This window comes from Thrips palmi, unplaced genomic scaffold, assembly GCF_012932325.1.
Source record: "Thrips palmi isolate BJ-2018 unplaced genomic scaffold, TpBJ-2018v1 HiC_scaffold_10, whole genome shotgun sequence".
In the NCBI taxonomy this organism is placed as follows: Eukaryota; Metazoa; Arthropoda; class Insecta; order Thysanoptera; family Thripidae; genus Thrips; species Thrips palmi.
The window spans coordinates 7,283,663-7,298,095 of record NW_023144621.1 but is presented as its reverse complement, the minus strand read 5'-3'; the positions used below and the strand labels follow the sequence as shown (position 1 = coordinate 7,298,095).

At 38.8% G+C, this 14,433-nt stretch overlaps 3 protein-coding genes across 6 annotated transcripts; 1 reads left to right on the top strand and 2 right to left on the bottom strand.

Annotated features, from left to right (window-relative positions):
* Nucleotides 1-38: 38 nt before the first annotated feature.
* On the bottom strand, nt 39-3,600 carry LOC117647207 (uncharacterized protein F23F12.8). 3 transcript variants are annotated; one of them, XM_034388855.1, is made up of 6 exons: nt 3,583-3,600; nt 2,794-3,076; nt 2,639-2,709; nt 689-2,558; nt 445-599; nt 203-350 (listed from the first exon to the last, which is right to left on the bottom strand). In XM_034388855.1, the coding sequence occupies exons 2-6, from the start codon at nt 3,010-3,012 to the stop codon at nt 203-205; spliced, it is 2,463 nt and encodes an 820-aa protein (XP_034244746.1). In that variant the 5' UTR covers nt 3,013-3,076; nt 3,583-3,600. The 3 variants fall into 3 exon arrangements, with proteins under 3 accessions (XP_034244754.1, XP_034244746.1, XP_034244737.1); XM_034388846.1 differs by lacking the exon at nt 3,583-3,600 and adding an exon at nt 3,213-3,328; XM_034388863.1 differs by lacking the exon at nt 3,583-3,600 and having other exon boundaries at nt 39-350; nt 2,794-3,188.
* LOC117647226 (zinc finger protein 665-like) lies at nt 3,219-8,060 on the top strand. Its single transcript, XM_034388874.1, has 11 exons — nt 3,219-3,517; nt 3,611-3,732; nt 3,815-3,939; nt 4,017-4,164; nt 4,242-4,466; nt 4,541-4,603; nt 4,689-4,832; nt 4,943-5,489; nt 5,576-5,767; nt 5,854-5,933; nt 6,017-8,060. Exons 1-11 carry the CDS (start codon nt 3,334-3,336, stop codon nt 6,170-6,172), a joined length of 1,986 nt encoding a protein of 661 aa, XP_034244765.1. The 5' UTR covers nt 3,219-3,333; the 3' UTR covers nt 6,173-8,060.
* Nucleotides 8,061-8,181: 121 nt separating this feature from the next.
* Nucleotides 8,182-14,433, bottom strand: LOC117647233 (HMG box-containing protein 1-like). Of its 2 annotated transcripts, none has more exons than XM_034388897.1 (7): nt 14,235-14,433; nt 13,262-13,581; nt 12,657-13,180; nt 12,327-12,572; nt 12,106-12,244; nt 11,703-12,026; nt 8,182-11,614 (listed from the first exon to the last, which is right to left on the bottom strand). In XM_034388897.1, exons 2-7 carry the CDS (start codon nt 13,576-13,578, stop codon nt 11,425-11,427), a joined length of 1,740 nt encoding a protein of 579 aa, XP_034244788.1. In that variant the 5' UTR covers nt 13,579-13,581; nt 14,235-14,433; the 3' UTR covers nt 8,182-11,424. The 2 variants fall into 2 exon arrangements, with proteins under 2 accessions (XP_034244788.1, XP_034244778.1); XM_034388887.1 differs by lacking the exon at nt 14,235-14,433 and adding an exon at nt 13,859-14,135.

Below are 14,433 nucleotides of genomic sequence, written 5' to 3'. Positions count from 1 at the left end.
TAAACAATATTCATAATAGTCAATAACAATTAAACACAACAAAATAATTAAACTCAACTTGTGTGAGATATTTTTATAACTAATGACTAGGGAAAATTTGATACTGCTACTTTGTGGAAAGTAACTGAAAATAATCTTTGCAAGTCATTTCACAACTCAATACATCTTTGTACACATCTCATAAAATTAAGATGAAACCTCATCAATCAGAAGCTAAAACAGGACGGAAATCGGGCAGCAGCTGTTGAACTTTGTTCCTCCACATCATTTTGCGCCGCTCTTTTTCCCTTTCTAACTGTGCGACCTCAGGATATTTTTTCCAGAGATGGAGGTGCCTTCTCAGTAATACTCTGGAAAATAAACATGCCATTGTTTAGAGTTTTCTTCTAAAGTTTTTCTTTCAATTTTATTAACACATCAAGAAATTTTGGTTGTAATACGAACTTGGAGAAGTAAAGATCAGCCTTGGCCATTTTTTCTGCTTCCATTTCTTGCTGTTCATGGGTAAACTTGAGCCATAAATGGAAGTATCTTTCTTGCAGGTGAAGATCATGCATGTCCATGGCTACTTGCATACGTCTCATTCTCTCGTGTACTGCCTAAATTAAACATAATTAAAGAACTAGAGATATTAAGACACTCAAAAGCTAACTAAACATATTAAGAATCCATGAACAATTTGCTTTACCATTCTGAAAGCATTAAAGCAGCGATGCAGAAGATTGGAGGCAAAGAAGTTATCAGCACAATCCATTTTGGCTTCAAGTCTTAAATGAACTTCTCTTCTCCATACTCTTAGAGCAGAACGCAAGAGACTGCGGTCATAAAATTCAACAGCAACATTCTCTTGTTCTTTTCTTAGATTCACAAGCTTTTTAAATCCTAAAAGACCATATCTCAACCTTTTGTTTTTCAGAAATTGGTCAGCTTTCCTTTCTAAAGCAATAAATTTCTCCCTCTCTCTCCTTGTCTCATCTCTCAACTCCCTCTCTCTTCTTCGCATCTCTCTTGCTTCATCATGCCTTTTCTTTGCAAGTTCTTCCTCCTCTTGACGCCTTCTTTCTTCCATTTCTTTCATCTTCCTTTTCCTCTCTTCCTCCAACTGTTTTCTGCGTTCCTGTGTAATGAGTTTTCTTTGTTTCTGTTCTACAGCTCTCTGTTCCATACGAAGTACAAAATCATTTCCAGGAGATAAATCGGCTAGGGATAGTGAGGACTTCAGCGATTTTGCTTGAGCTTTCACTTTTTGATTACATGAATCCATTACCTCATTCAATGTTTTCTTAACTTGCATTTGAGACTTTTCATTTTCCATTCGGAGTTGCGACAATTTCAGTTCCTCAATTTGCTTCTGCTGGTCTTCCAATTTTGCTTTCTGATGCGAAATAAGATCTTTGTGGGCTTTGATTCGATGTTCGTAAGAACCGCTGATAGCTCTTCTGAACTTTGTCTCTGGTTCAATTTTCTCTTCTCGGATATCATTAACAGATTTGGAAAAACGAGACTTATCTGCTTGCATATCAATGGAGACGTTTGTTTTGTTATCCTTTTGCTTTTGTATAGCATGCAAAACTTGCATTATTTTCTCTTCCCTTGAGATAGAATTATGGCCTATGGCTTTGTCCTGTTCTACTTTACTTTTACATGGACCAAGGTGTTCGTACTTTGTGCCTGGAGTTACACAAACTTTTGACATCCACTTGGCATACATTTTACTCATGCTTTCTAATTTATTTAGCTCAGCTTTCTTCAATGCAGTGGCAGCATGCGGCAAAGTTTTAGTTGATAATTCTGATTTCTCAACATCAGTCAATCTTTTAGGAGCCTGCTTGATCTCACATCCATTTGATGGCAAAGTCCATTCTTCCATACATACTTCTGTTTTCTGAATATCAGGTTCCTTAAAATTACTGGAACAAGATGCATCTTCCACCCACTCCGCTAAATGAACATGATCCTTTGCGACTGGCAAAAATTTTGGAGCATTGGTAGCTGTTAGTTGAGTAACAAGACCACCACCGTCATTAACTGGACTAGAGTGTCTAATAAAAGCTGCTCCTTCCTTCAACACACGATTTCTTTCTGATTCAATATACTTCTGATGAATTCTTTCAAAAACTGTATTTTGACTTTCAGATGAAGACTGGTAGACTAGAGCTGGATTGTGTTGAAGTATATCATGTTCCTCCATTTTTTGACCAGAAATCGCTAAACTTGACTTTTTTCTCAGGTCAGAGGGTTGTCTACAGTGATCATCTTGTTTGATCACAGTGACATTTCCACTAGTTTTTGATAATATATCATGGTCGAGATGATTATTCTGCAAACTGTGTATTTTAGAAGCACCATCACTGGGCACCAAACTAGGTACATGGAAGAGGTGCCCCTTGCTCGTCTTTCTTCTTGCCAAGTTAGGGGCTGGAAAAGCAAGTCTTTCAAGTTTTTGATTCATTTTGCGCAAGCTTGTAATGTGATTCTGAAATCGATCAACTTCATTATCAACAATTTTATTCTGAATGGTAATAATCTTCTTTGCCTTTTCTTCCCTTTTTAACATTCTGTAAGGAAATGAGAAGTTTGACACGTGAGCTTATAGTTGTAATGAATAAACCAAACATACAAAAAGCACTTTGATTACCTCTTGGCTTCCATGAAAATTTCCGAATTAGTCGGTGGGGACCTGCCAGAACTTATAGTCGAACGAATGTCCTGAAATCAAAAGAACAAAGAAGTAGATATTGAAAAGTTAAGAAAGAAGTAAACTGGAGGTGTGCGTAGACAGTGGTTACTCACTTTATTGTGCCGAACATCACTCATAAGTGCAGGGTCTATCATTGATCCAGTCTGTCTTTGCTCTTTCAAAATTGCCATATTTCGGTCTGAAATGACACTGGTTTCTGTTTCGAGCAGCTCTTCTACGAGGGCACTGCTTCTGGTCCAGTCTGCAGGCGAGCATTGTTCTTCCTCTCGAGAACGTCGCTGGGCCCAGGAAGTGCCTCGTTCTTGACTCATACCACAGGGACACTTCACTCGGTCTCAGGGGACCTCGGAATCAACAGAAATCAAAATTTGAAACCTGCAACATGGCCAATTTGATAGTTTTATGCAAGAACAGATTGGTCTTTCGAAGGTTATGTTTTTTGTTTATGTATATGGTGGCCCAGCGTGCCCGTTGCTAGGGCGTTGCTAGGGAGTTTTTTTTTTATCTGAACCTGCGTGCAGCTGTGTCGTCTGCTAGATCTCGTCCCGTCCACCAGGTCCAGGTCAAATCGCATCGGAGATTCATGTTTCTCTTCACGGGTGCTTTTTCGGGACAGAATCTCGTTCCCGAATATGCCCGTGTGTACCAAGCCACATAGTTGTCCATCGTGTCACAAGAGATTTGCTGCTAAAGACCGTCTTGAAAACCACCTGAGGGCCCATGGCTCGGAAGAGTTCAAGCCAAAACAATGCAACATTTGTTCCAAACGATTTCTCAACAATTCAGCTCTGGGAAGTCACCTGAGAACTCACAACGGTGAATTTACCCTCTTTTAAAATGGGAAAAGATGTATTCTGACGGTTAAGTAGCCTGTTTCTCACGTTTTTCATTGTGTGCCATGTTTTCCAGGTCAGGGCTCCCTGTGGGAATGTTCCATTTGCAAAGAGACCCACTGCAATCGTGATGGGTTGAAAAGACATGTTGCTAGTCACTCAGATAATGGCTCCTTTTCGTGCCCTTTTTGTCGCAAGGTAAGTAATAATTATTTTCTTAATTGCCAAAGTCATTTTAAACTCAACGACAATTGCTTACTGTGCACCCTATATGCCACAGGTATACTCTGGATACATGAGCATCAGGAAGCACATCACAAAGATTCACAAAAGTGCTGGTGTTCAGTGTTCTCTTTGCGATCGCTTTTGCTCCAGTGCACAGAAGTATGAAGAACATATGTTGAGGTAAGTAACATCTATCGACTGACTCAGTGGACAGTCATTTATTGAATGTATATTCAAAATGTTGCCTTTAATTCCAGGCACTCTGATGAAAAGCAATATACTTGTGAGAGATGTGAGAAAAAATTCAAACGCAGTGACAAGTTGAAGGAACATATAAGACGATTACATAGCTGGGAAATTCAGAATCCAAATGATACATCCGAAACTGAAGATGATAAGAAAAATGTATGTATTGCGATGAGTGGCTGTGAATTGATTATTTTGGCTTCTGTTTTATTTTTCATTTTATTTTGCATTTACAGAATAGGAAGAAGTCCACAGAAAAGACTATTGAAAGGAAACTTCGTGATCTGAATGAACAATACCTATTCAAATGCAAGCCGTGCCTCCTGGGTTTCAAACGACGAGGGATGTTGGTCAACCATATTGCCAAGTATCATCCTAATATTGCTCCTGATGAGGTGCCTGAACTCAATTTGCCTATCATGAAAACCACCAGAGATTTTTACTGTCATCTGTGTGAAAAGGTAAAAATTAGTTTATGTTGATGATGTTGTGATTAGTTCTGTAATAAAATATTAAGCTATGATTAATTTTCCAGGTGTACAAAAGCAATGCCAAGAGAAAGGCTCACATCATGAAGTTTCATCCTGGGGCTGTCAAGGTCTGTTTGGATCTATTGGTGAATACCACACTTGTCACATGTCACTTTAGCAGGCTGTAACTATGACATTTCATTTCTCACACAGACAGGGAATGGTTCTTTTGATCAACTTGCTGGAACTGTTGCGAAGAAAGCAGAACATTGCCCTTGGTGCCACAAGCAGTACGCTACCAATGCAAAGTTGTTGCAGCATGTCCGTAGCCAACACGCTGATAAATCCTACAAGGAGGTATTGTATCAAAATCAAAATTCAGTAAAGTCCTGGAACCAAATAAAAAATTCTTCTGAGATAAGGGAGGGTGTGATGACTGATACCATTTTTACTTTTGCTGTTTCTAGCTTCGCAAAAGGGGCAAGACACGAGCAGAAAAACTTCACAATGCTTCTGCAGAATTTAAAGAGAATAGAATTTCAAGAATTAATGCATCAAACGCCATTGATTCGAGCTCTGAGGGATTAAGTATTGATTCATATGAATCTGACATGTTTGATGGGAAAACAACAAAAATTGAATCATGCAGTTCTGAGAATTCTCTCACTGAATCTGATGTTGGGATTCAGCTTGAATCATTTTTGACTGGAGAGAAAGATGATTGTAAATTGGTAAAAAATGAATCGAGCATTTCTGAGAGCACTGAAGTGTTAAGTATTGATTCATGTGCATCTAAAATATTTGGTTGCAAATCATCAAAAATTGAACTGTTCATTTCTGAGACCTCTGTGGAGTCAGAAGGATCAAGCATAGATTCATGTGAATCAAATATTTTTGATGGTAAAGCAACAAAAACAAAGTCTGGCGTCTCTGAGAACTCTCTTGTTGAATCTGAAGTAGGAATGCAGCTTGAATCCTTTTTGACAGAAGAAGATGATGATCTTACATTGGCTGGTACGTGACACACTTGAATTTTTTCATACCTTGCTTGTTTACTTTTAGAGAAGACTTTTATGATGACATTGATTTTCAATTTTCAGTATGCCTAATGATGTCTCACGCAAACATGTCACCTGTTGAGGGAGCGGATGAAATTCTGGCGGAGTCCTCTGAAATTTCTTCTCCAAAGGCCAACTTATTGTGTGAAGAATTGAATGACACATCCATTGAGGATATGACCACTCTTGGAGAGGCATCATTGACTACAGAAGATGATGATCTCTTCATGGCTGGTAAGGCTTCGATCCGTGATTCAAACATTTCTATAAGAAATCGATCACATCTCTAATGTGTTTTTTCTTGTTCCCGTTTGATGCAGAGTGGTTAGTGGATGTTCAGGCTGGTCCACCTTTTTGCCAAACAGCTGTGCCTGTTATTCAGACAGAAAAAGAGTTTGAGGTGTGTTACTGCTGCATAAGGCATGGACTTGTCTAATTTTGAACCTTACCTTTTTAATTCTTAATTTATAACTTCTTTTTCAGGTTGGCCAATCGATGCTGGATATCTCTGAGATACCAGTGTGTGACCTTGACACCTGCTCTGAATCTGATTACCAGCTTTATGATTTGAATGCGTCATCTGGTGGCACACAACTTCCTCCACCTCAAGTTGTGTATTCGCCTTACCCACCTCATTGAGGTGGCACTAGCATCAAGCTGGAATTAAATTTGTTGTTCTCTATCATACCTTGACAGGTTGATATGAGATTTGGTAATTTGCTCTGTCCTGCCTTTGATGGGATGTATGTTGCATGGGTTGGAACCTGGCGACACAGGGCATTTTGGCCAATTTGTTTGGAGTGTTAAGAGATTTGTTGTTTTGTGCAGTGAGAGCAAAACAGGGTGTCATACCAGTTTTGCGTCCATTGTTTTTTGCTTCATTAAGCATTGATTGAATGCAGTTTGTTGATTGTAAATGAAATATTAGGATTTCTATGGTGTTGAATTTTTCAGTTAAGGGTTGAGGAAATTTCTTCTCCCTTTAACTGTAATTTAAAATTCTATGTTGGTCCAATGTATGTGATGAGTATTCTCAACAGTGGGTTTTGTGATGTTTTATGCCATGTGGATTTGATTGATATTTATCATTTAATTGGCACAATTTTGAGTCAGTTGGTGAGAATTGTTTTCTGGACAAACCTGTCCGTAGTGAATTGAATCTTATCAGTATTCGTTTTAGATGAGAGCCATTGTTGGGTGCTTAATGCTTCCTCCAGCTCTGAAGCAATTTAATTTAGATTTGATGAGTAAGTTTTAAGTGATCTACCACAATAATACATTTTAGCTGCAGTAATTTCATTAAAAAAAAATGTTATTAGTTTTCAGTGTGAATTACACAGCAAATTTTGTCTATTTCCAAACTTATTTTTCTCATAAAGAATATTTTAGTGTTTGTGCAATGTATTGAAACTAACAATTGAATATGTAATATGAAAGTATTCACTAATTTATATAAAATTTGTTTGCATGCCGGCGTGCGTATAATTACGTTAACACTTGTTTGTGTATATGGAGCTTTTTATGTGCAAAATAATACAAGGAGTGTGAGCATTGTATCTTAACAGACACAATGTATCCTTAGAATTGTTAAATTTTTCTGCAATTTGAATGTTTGAACCTTGATTATGTCTTTAGTGTACTAATTCTTTAAACCATTGTGCCAAGTGTTACCCTGTCTTCATCTATGAGAAGAAATTCTAACTGATAGGTGGAACAGTTTTGTTCTATCTTAGCTTATTACCCCTAAGTAAAGTTTGAAACATAAAGAAGTTATAGTTTTTGTTACAGTAGTGAGTAAAGGAGGCTGGATCTCCTGTAAAGATATATATGTGATGTTACTTCCTAATTAGTGATTGCTTACCTTACTGTGCACTTTGCTGGTCTTAATTGGTGAAAGAATCTTCTTGATAATGTGTGTTATTAATTTAAGTGACTAGTGTGCATGCATTCGTTTCTGTGCACATTTTTAACTGTTCCAAAACTAAGGAAGCTAAGCTGCACATTTCTGTAGAGTACATTAAAATATGAATCTTATTTCTTTGCAATCACTGCATTGATTGTGTCGTACAGGTAATTGATGTTTCATGCACTCTGTGGGTGCATTTTTTAAAAATATTTAGTAGAGAAGTCGTAGAGTTCTTGCATACTTCTAGATTGTGGAAATTATTCATTCACCTCTAGCTAGTTTGGTCTGATTTAAGGATGTTCCTTGTGACATTGTTTTGGCAACATTGTTGATATACATCATTGTGGGTAGGAATTGAACTTAATTTAAGAGAAATGGTATTGGCAGGTAGAAATTTCGATCTGTTAGGTGGTTCTTGAACTAGTCTTAGCATTAGTATGTTGTTCGTCTACCATGCTCTGAATAAGAGCGTTAAGTCACCCTTCTGTGTTCAAGTTGTATTTTAAAATACCTGGTCTGCAGGTATCTCTTTGTGTCTTAGTAGCAGTTCTCTGTTGCTTCTGCTGATATTGTCTTGGCAAAGTGGTGCATCATATGAATAAAGCTTATGTAGTGTGTTAACCTTCAAAGAATGGTTGATTTCATGTCACAGTTTTCATGCCATTCCGTACTGAGTACCAATGAAACAACTTGCCACTCAAAGCAATGGTTTCTCAAGGTAAAAGAAAATCAAGACATTTGCTTGGGTCATAAGACAACATTTATTTATAAGTAAAAGTTGTTGAAATTTAAAACGTTCAATAAGAAAATAAGAATATGGAATAATCTACAATTCTCTTGCATGCAGAGAGGAAAAACAAAATTAAATATTACATTTAGGCAAAACTTGATGAAAGACAAAGGTGGCATCTTGTGCAAAATATAGAGATCAAGGCTGACAATGGCAGGGCACAGGTTGTCAAACATCTTCCACGCTACAGCATTCCCTCAGAATGAACACAATTTAATAAGTGGATTTATGAAAATTACTGTATACTCGCAGATAGGTAGCAAAGTTGTGGTAAGGTTTCCAAAGGTGTTACCCTTCTCCTCACTCATCTATTTTACATCATTAGCTCATGATAGATTGTCAAAAGTACTACCAACCATGTTGTAACTCAAGTATTATCCCATCAGCGGCAAATGGGTAAATAAATAAATCGGTACACAACGGTGAATCTAAGGTAAAAGAACAAGGCCCAAAATATCATCTTGGTGACAAAAATTACATTAGAATCAATAATTAAGAATTCGTTTGTTTTGTCTGAAAAATTTCAGTTGGACATTTGAGATCAAGAACTTCACTGAGATGTTCCACAAATCAGTGCTTACAAAGAGAGATAGGCAAAGGAAGGTAGTGAATTATCCATGAAAAGCTTTCAACCATTTCCACATATGCTTGTCCAACTTAAAAATTTATGAAACAGAATCTTAACTTGATTGCTTAGAAGTTTGGGAAAAAAATGCAGGTCTTGATATTTGTCATAATTTACAAGCTCACATCTGTCCACTTAAAGCTAAATCGAGAGAAACGTCATGAAGAATGTCATGTGTAGAACTAAAGTAAACTGAAGGAACAACAAAAAATGTTAGGTGATACAGTTTTGATCCTTTCCTTAGCAGAATTTCAGGACTGATTTCTTAATGAAGATGAGCTTAACTAGATACTGAGATCGAAGACATTCTTTGCTGTGGGAGAAATGGGCATTGACTGAAAATCCCCACAGGGAATTGAGATCTTCCAAAAGAAAAGCTAGACACACTACTTGATTCTTGAATGAAATTTCACTTTTTAAAGTCTCATTCTATAAAGTAAACAAAAACAAAACAATTATCTCACAATTAAATGCAATCACTTGTGAAGCACCAGGGCTTCAAGAAAGATGTAAATAATGAAAAGATACATCATAATAGGTTTCATAATAAAATTGTAATACAAGAAAAATATAATTACAGTAACATGAGAATATGTTCCCTAATTTACGTAAATATGGACAGTTGATGCTAAACTAAATAGCATCTGCCAAAGATTGACAAGTCACAGGTGTCATTCCAATGAGCAATCTGTCTGTTTTTTATTGTTTTGTTTTTTCTTTAAGTAGGGATAAAATACATAACAAAATTAATGTCATCTTAATTGAAGGGATTCACATTTTCTATATCACATATACACTTCCTTATTTCATTTCATTTCTTCCTGAAAGACTTCTTAGACCTTCTACACTATTTAAAAAATTTAAACATTTAAAAAAAAAAGAAACATAAAAATATTTATAGAATATGTTTTTCACTACATGATACCCTGAAAACCATTCAACAAGTTTTAAAACTAATTTGAAAACTTGGAAGCCAAGCACTCTTGAGTAACGAGGAGGCTTGGGCTAGCATGTGTTACATACTCAATTTAAACAGCAGGGTATGGATTTGGTTTCAGCCCAGTAGCCGGAAGCATCAACAATGAGTTGCACTGGTATAAACCTTATCTGAAAACATGAACACGGCCTAAGTACGTAGGTATTCACTTCTCAGGTATTGATGTCATCAAGCACATTGGTTCCAGACCAAATCAATATGTACTGAACTTCTCCTGTACAATTTCTCACTTAAAACTACCCTATTGACTGAGCGATTCTTGCATGTATTTTGAAATAGGAGCAGAATTAGAAAAGAATATCATGACAACACCATATTATATGGCACACTTTTGATCAAATAAAAATAAAATATCTGCACCTTAAGATTTAACAGTTTTAGATCAGTACCAAAGGTTGAACCAAACTTTCATCCTTCCTTTCAAAACATCACAGCTGCAGCTGAATAAACTAAGTGAGATCTCAATTGAGCACCACTCTATTATACTGAACTTAATTAATACAAAATTCACATTGAAGGAAATAACCCTCATCTCACTTGTTCACGTTACACTATACTCCAGTTTGCTTAATTGCTACCTAGCAAGGCCCACTAAAGAGATACAAAAACTGCTGGCAAATGAGGCCACGTACCTATAAGTACATACAAGAAACAACATTCCGAACATGCTGAAGGTATGGCAGCACAAAGGTTACAGAAAGAGTCTGTAGAGTATACTTTGAAGGTAACTTGGTTCCTAACATCAAAACAAATATGATGTGGTCTAATGCAGCTCCTCAACATTGAACATCATAAATTTTATTACAGTCAAATGAGCAACAACCAATCTTGGTCTTGTGCTGTCCAAACAAAAGTTTCAGCACATACAGTAAGTAGAAGTTCAGAATACCTAAAATTTGAAGCACCTTCAATATCGTCATTGGGCTCTTCCTGAAGCAAAAATGTCTTTCTGGAGTCAAATATTTTAAAAGTTCCTTAAAATACACACAGTTAAAAATATCAGTTTTAAAAGAATCACTAGATCATGATAGTGACTGACAAACAAATCTTAACAAGAAAGACATCTGGCATAATGATCAATGGCAATTGCTCAACTCAAATAGATTGTAGCCACTCAATTCTTCGATCTATAACAGGACGGACAATTTCCAAAAAGATTGAAACAAAGTAGTTTTAAAAATCTTATAACTAAGGTCAAACAAACAAAAAATTAAGGTGAGAAACCACATGCTTCACCTTAACATAGAACCTCCAGATGTTCTGATTTACTGATTAAAAAATATCTGGCAAGAGATGATATTGAATGTGCCTTGCAGACAAATATCACAAAGAATGCAAATCAAATTTGGATTAATTGTTCTATCATGACTCCACTACTTAAATTAGTTAAAAAGAGGCACATTGAAGATTACACTTAAAATATGGAACATTATTCCTCTCTCAGATCAACAAACACAACTGGTATCATAAATATCAATTTAAAGAAAAACAAGAAAAAGAAAAGAGCATTGTTATGCTGCACAGCACCTTACTAATGTAACACAAAGAACAACAAATCTAAAATTGTCTTTCTTTAATCACTTGCTTCAGCCTTGATAGCACCTACCGGACCAGCGCCTGGTGGTTGGGTCTTTCTTCGCTTCCAGCAATCTGGATTAAGCCTCTTTCGCTCAGATGACAAAGCCTTGGCCTCAGCAATGAAAACTTCCTTTTCGTCGGCAGGAAGTTGTCGCCATGCTTCTCCCAGAATCACACTAACAAATCTATAATTTGAGAAAGAGAAGAACTGAATTATTCCCTAAACCTATTCTGGCACAGTCGAGCACAATAAGAACCAGATCAAAAACACACCTGTTATCCTTTCCAGGATGCATGCGGATCAACTTCAATCGGTGTTGTTTTGCAAACAACATGAAAGCATTCATAGGCCTCTTGGGCCTGTCAGGATCCAAGGGAATTTTGGTTGATGCTCTAGGGGGTTTCTCTGTTGTCTGACAGTTACCAGCTTTTTGCTTCGATTTGGCAGCTTTTGATGACTGAGAAGCCTGATTGGTTGCCTTCTGATATGCATGTTGAGAATGCTGACTTTTCATAGTGGGTGTGTTTGGCGGAGACAGAAGCAACGAACTAGGAGTAGGCAGGGGTGAACCCAATTCTTCAGGTGAGAAGCTGAACCTGAAATAATATACACAAAGTTTAAGACACTCCTTTAAAATGAACTACACTTGAATGATTGCTTTGTTCATTATCTTACCTTTTGAACTTCTCACAAATGCCAGGTGACGACACGGCCGGCACCTTTGGTGGCTGTGGACAGCAATCCCCACTTTCCAGCAGCTGACATTGGATGCCATACTGCCGAAGGACTAATTCAGGACTCACTGCTGACCAACCTGAGAACAGTACAGGAAAGTGTCAACAGTTTGAAATACAAGAAACAGAACACAAGCAAAGACATCAAGAAAAACTTTTTACCTTTTTCCATGACCAAGAACGTATGGTGAGAGTAACAAGTGGCAACAAGCTTTATATCAGCAGACAGACCAGGGGCAACACATGAAAATGTTATGTCTACCACACCAGTATCCTTGGGACTAATGGACTGAACAAGGAGTGGACCCACTCTCTCTGGAGTGTAATATTGTAATTCGTTGCACTGATTAACTTCCTCTGCACGCAGCACTATGTCAGAGTTGTTAATGGAGAAGCGTAACAAAGTTCCTGAAAGAGAACATCAAATTCATCAGATATCTTAACCATGCCAAGGGATGCAAATTGACTTATCAGAACAAATGGCTAACTTACCCATCTGGAAGCAGTGCCACACAGGATAAGGCCAGGGAAGCCTCCAGGGATCACTTTCATAGACTAAATTTGATACAGATGAAAGAGGCAGCGGGGCAGGGAGGCGCAGGTCTTCCTGACTACTGCCTAAAGATGACGGGGCAGGGCTGAGTAGTGCCGATGGTGACCCATTTAACCAGTGGCCAGACATCATGGACGGGGAAGGGAGAAACGGACTCCAAGGAGGAATGAGGTGACGAGAAAATGGTTGCTGAGCCAAATTTTGGTGCTGAGACTCTGATGAAGGGTGAGATGAACTAGAGATCAAGGGAGATGCCACTTCTGGTCGGGTGGATGAGACAACAGCAGAGGCTTCAAGAGGACTTGTGCTCTCTCTTGGAGTAGGAGGCAGTGATAAATTGAGAGGAGGACTGGATCCACCATCGGGAGATTGCTCTTGCTTGAATAAGGCAGGAGAGAATTTCAGAACAGTTGGAGGAGCAGACATGGGTGCGATTTCAACAGCATCAGGCACACTGTGGGCTCTGAGAGAAAAGAAAAGGAGGGCTTAGTCAAATATCTTAACCAAAGAGTAAGTAACCACAAAAACAAATTCAACCAAATACCTTTTTCTGAATGGAAGGTTTTTCTGAATTAGGGGGCTGTGGGGTCCTGTGGCTATGATTGCAAACTCCTTCAGGGTGGTTAAAACCCCATTGGATGGTTCGGGATCATCATTTCTCAAGTTGAGCGGTGGAGGGATGGGTTTCAGCCGCTTTATGTTACACTTCACCGAGAGGTCCTTTGGCTTAATATCAACGTCAAGAGGAGCACTGCTACCAGATATGTCATCCCCCGACTCTACACCACTTTCATTGGACTTATCAAAACTGAGATCCATCATAGTTTCAGAGCTTGTATCATGTTCGGAAGTGGAAGACATGTTCTGGAATCAAAGTATAACAAACTATTACCATCACCACTCACAGAACACAGGAACAGGTTTACACACATGTAGCTCGCGGAAAACATGTGGTCGGAACTCAACGCCAAAAAAACTCCAACGTTTTAAGTCACAGCGAAGCAAATAGCGGAAGAACAACGCAGCCAACAGTTGACTCAGCAGGCCTTGCGACTTGTTGGTGGAGAACAAAGCAAGAACCGGAGAGGTTATGTCCGCACGCACGCCTAGCCACATCGGACCCGACCCCGAAATCACGCACCATTTTCCTCCCAAATCGCGTAACCTCACAGACCACGCGCCGGACGGGACAAGCGCGGAGTGCTGCAGGACGGCACGGCCCGCACTGCAAGAGTTTCCAGCCCAGCCTCAACAGGTTGTTGTTGTTTCGCCTCGTTTACAAACAAACGCACACCTTACGATGAATGGGTGCCCCGCGCGCCTACGCGAGGAGACTCGCGGTCCGCGCGGCCGAACAAGGAACAAGGGCCGGAGCCGCGTTTCCACTCCCGAACGAGGAGGGAATCGAGAAAACTCAGTCAGCGTACAAGTAAATTCAAGGTCCGCCCATTTCAAGCTTATCAGTGCACTCCATGCCAACTCCGCTGAGAGTTCGCAGGTGCGCGACTCTTGCTTACCTTTTCGTTTCGGGCGCGCGGCTGGTCGGCGGCGATGGACGAGAGAGCGCAGGGTTTCAGACCATCATTTCAGATTCAGCCCTCGCTCGATGAAAGCCTGCAGTTCAATGAGTTTCAAGTGGGCTGCTGCAGCTGCAGGCTCGGAGTGATTGTCTTTTAATCTTGCAACTTTTCTCTTTGTTTACTATGATACCACTCG

Coding starts and splice junctions, on each gene's coding strand:
- LOC117647226 (XM_034388874.1), top strand. CDS start 3,334: ATGCCCGTGTGTACCAAGCCACATAGTTGTCCATCGTGTCACAAGAGA. Junction 3,940..4,016: donor TATGAAGAACATATGTTGAG/GTAAGTAACATC, acceptor CTTTAATTCCAG/GCACTCTGATGAAAAGCAAT. Junction 5,768..5,853: donor TGATGATCTCTTCATGGCTG/GTAAGGCTTCGA, acceptor CGTTTGATGCAG/AGTGGTTAGTGGATGTTCAG.
- LOC117647207 (XM_034388855.1), bottom strand. CDS start 3,012: ATGAGTCAAGAACGAGGCACTTCCTGGGCCCAGCGACGTTCTCGAGAG. Junction 2,559..2,638: donor ATTTTCATGGAAGCCAAGAG/GTAATCAAAGTG, acceptor ATTTCCTTACAG/AATGTTAAAAAGGGAAGAAA. Junction 351..444: donor GCTGATCTTTACTTCTCCAA/GTTCGTATTACA, acceptor TTTATTTTCCAG/AGTATTACTGAGAAGGCACC.
- LOC117647233 (XM_034388887.1), bottom strand. Junction 12,245..12,326: donor GTTCTTGGTCATGGAAAAAG/GTAAAAAGTTTT, acceptor TACTGTTCTCAG/GTTGGTCAGCAGTGAGTCCT. Junction 12,027..12,105: donor ATTTGTGAGAAGTTCAAAAG/GTAAGATAATGA, acceptor ATATTATTTCAG/GTTCAGCTTCTCACCTGAAG.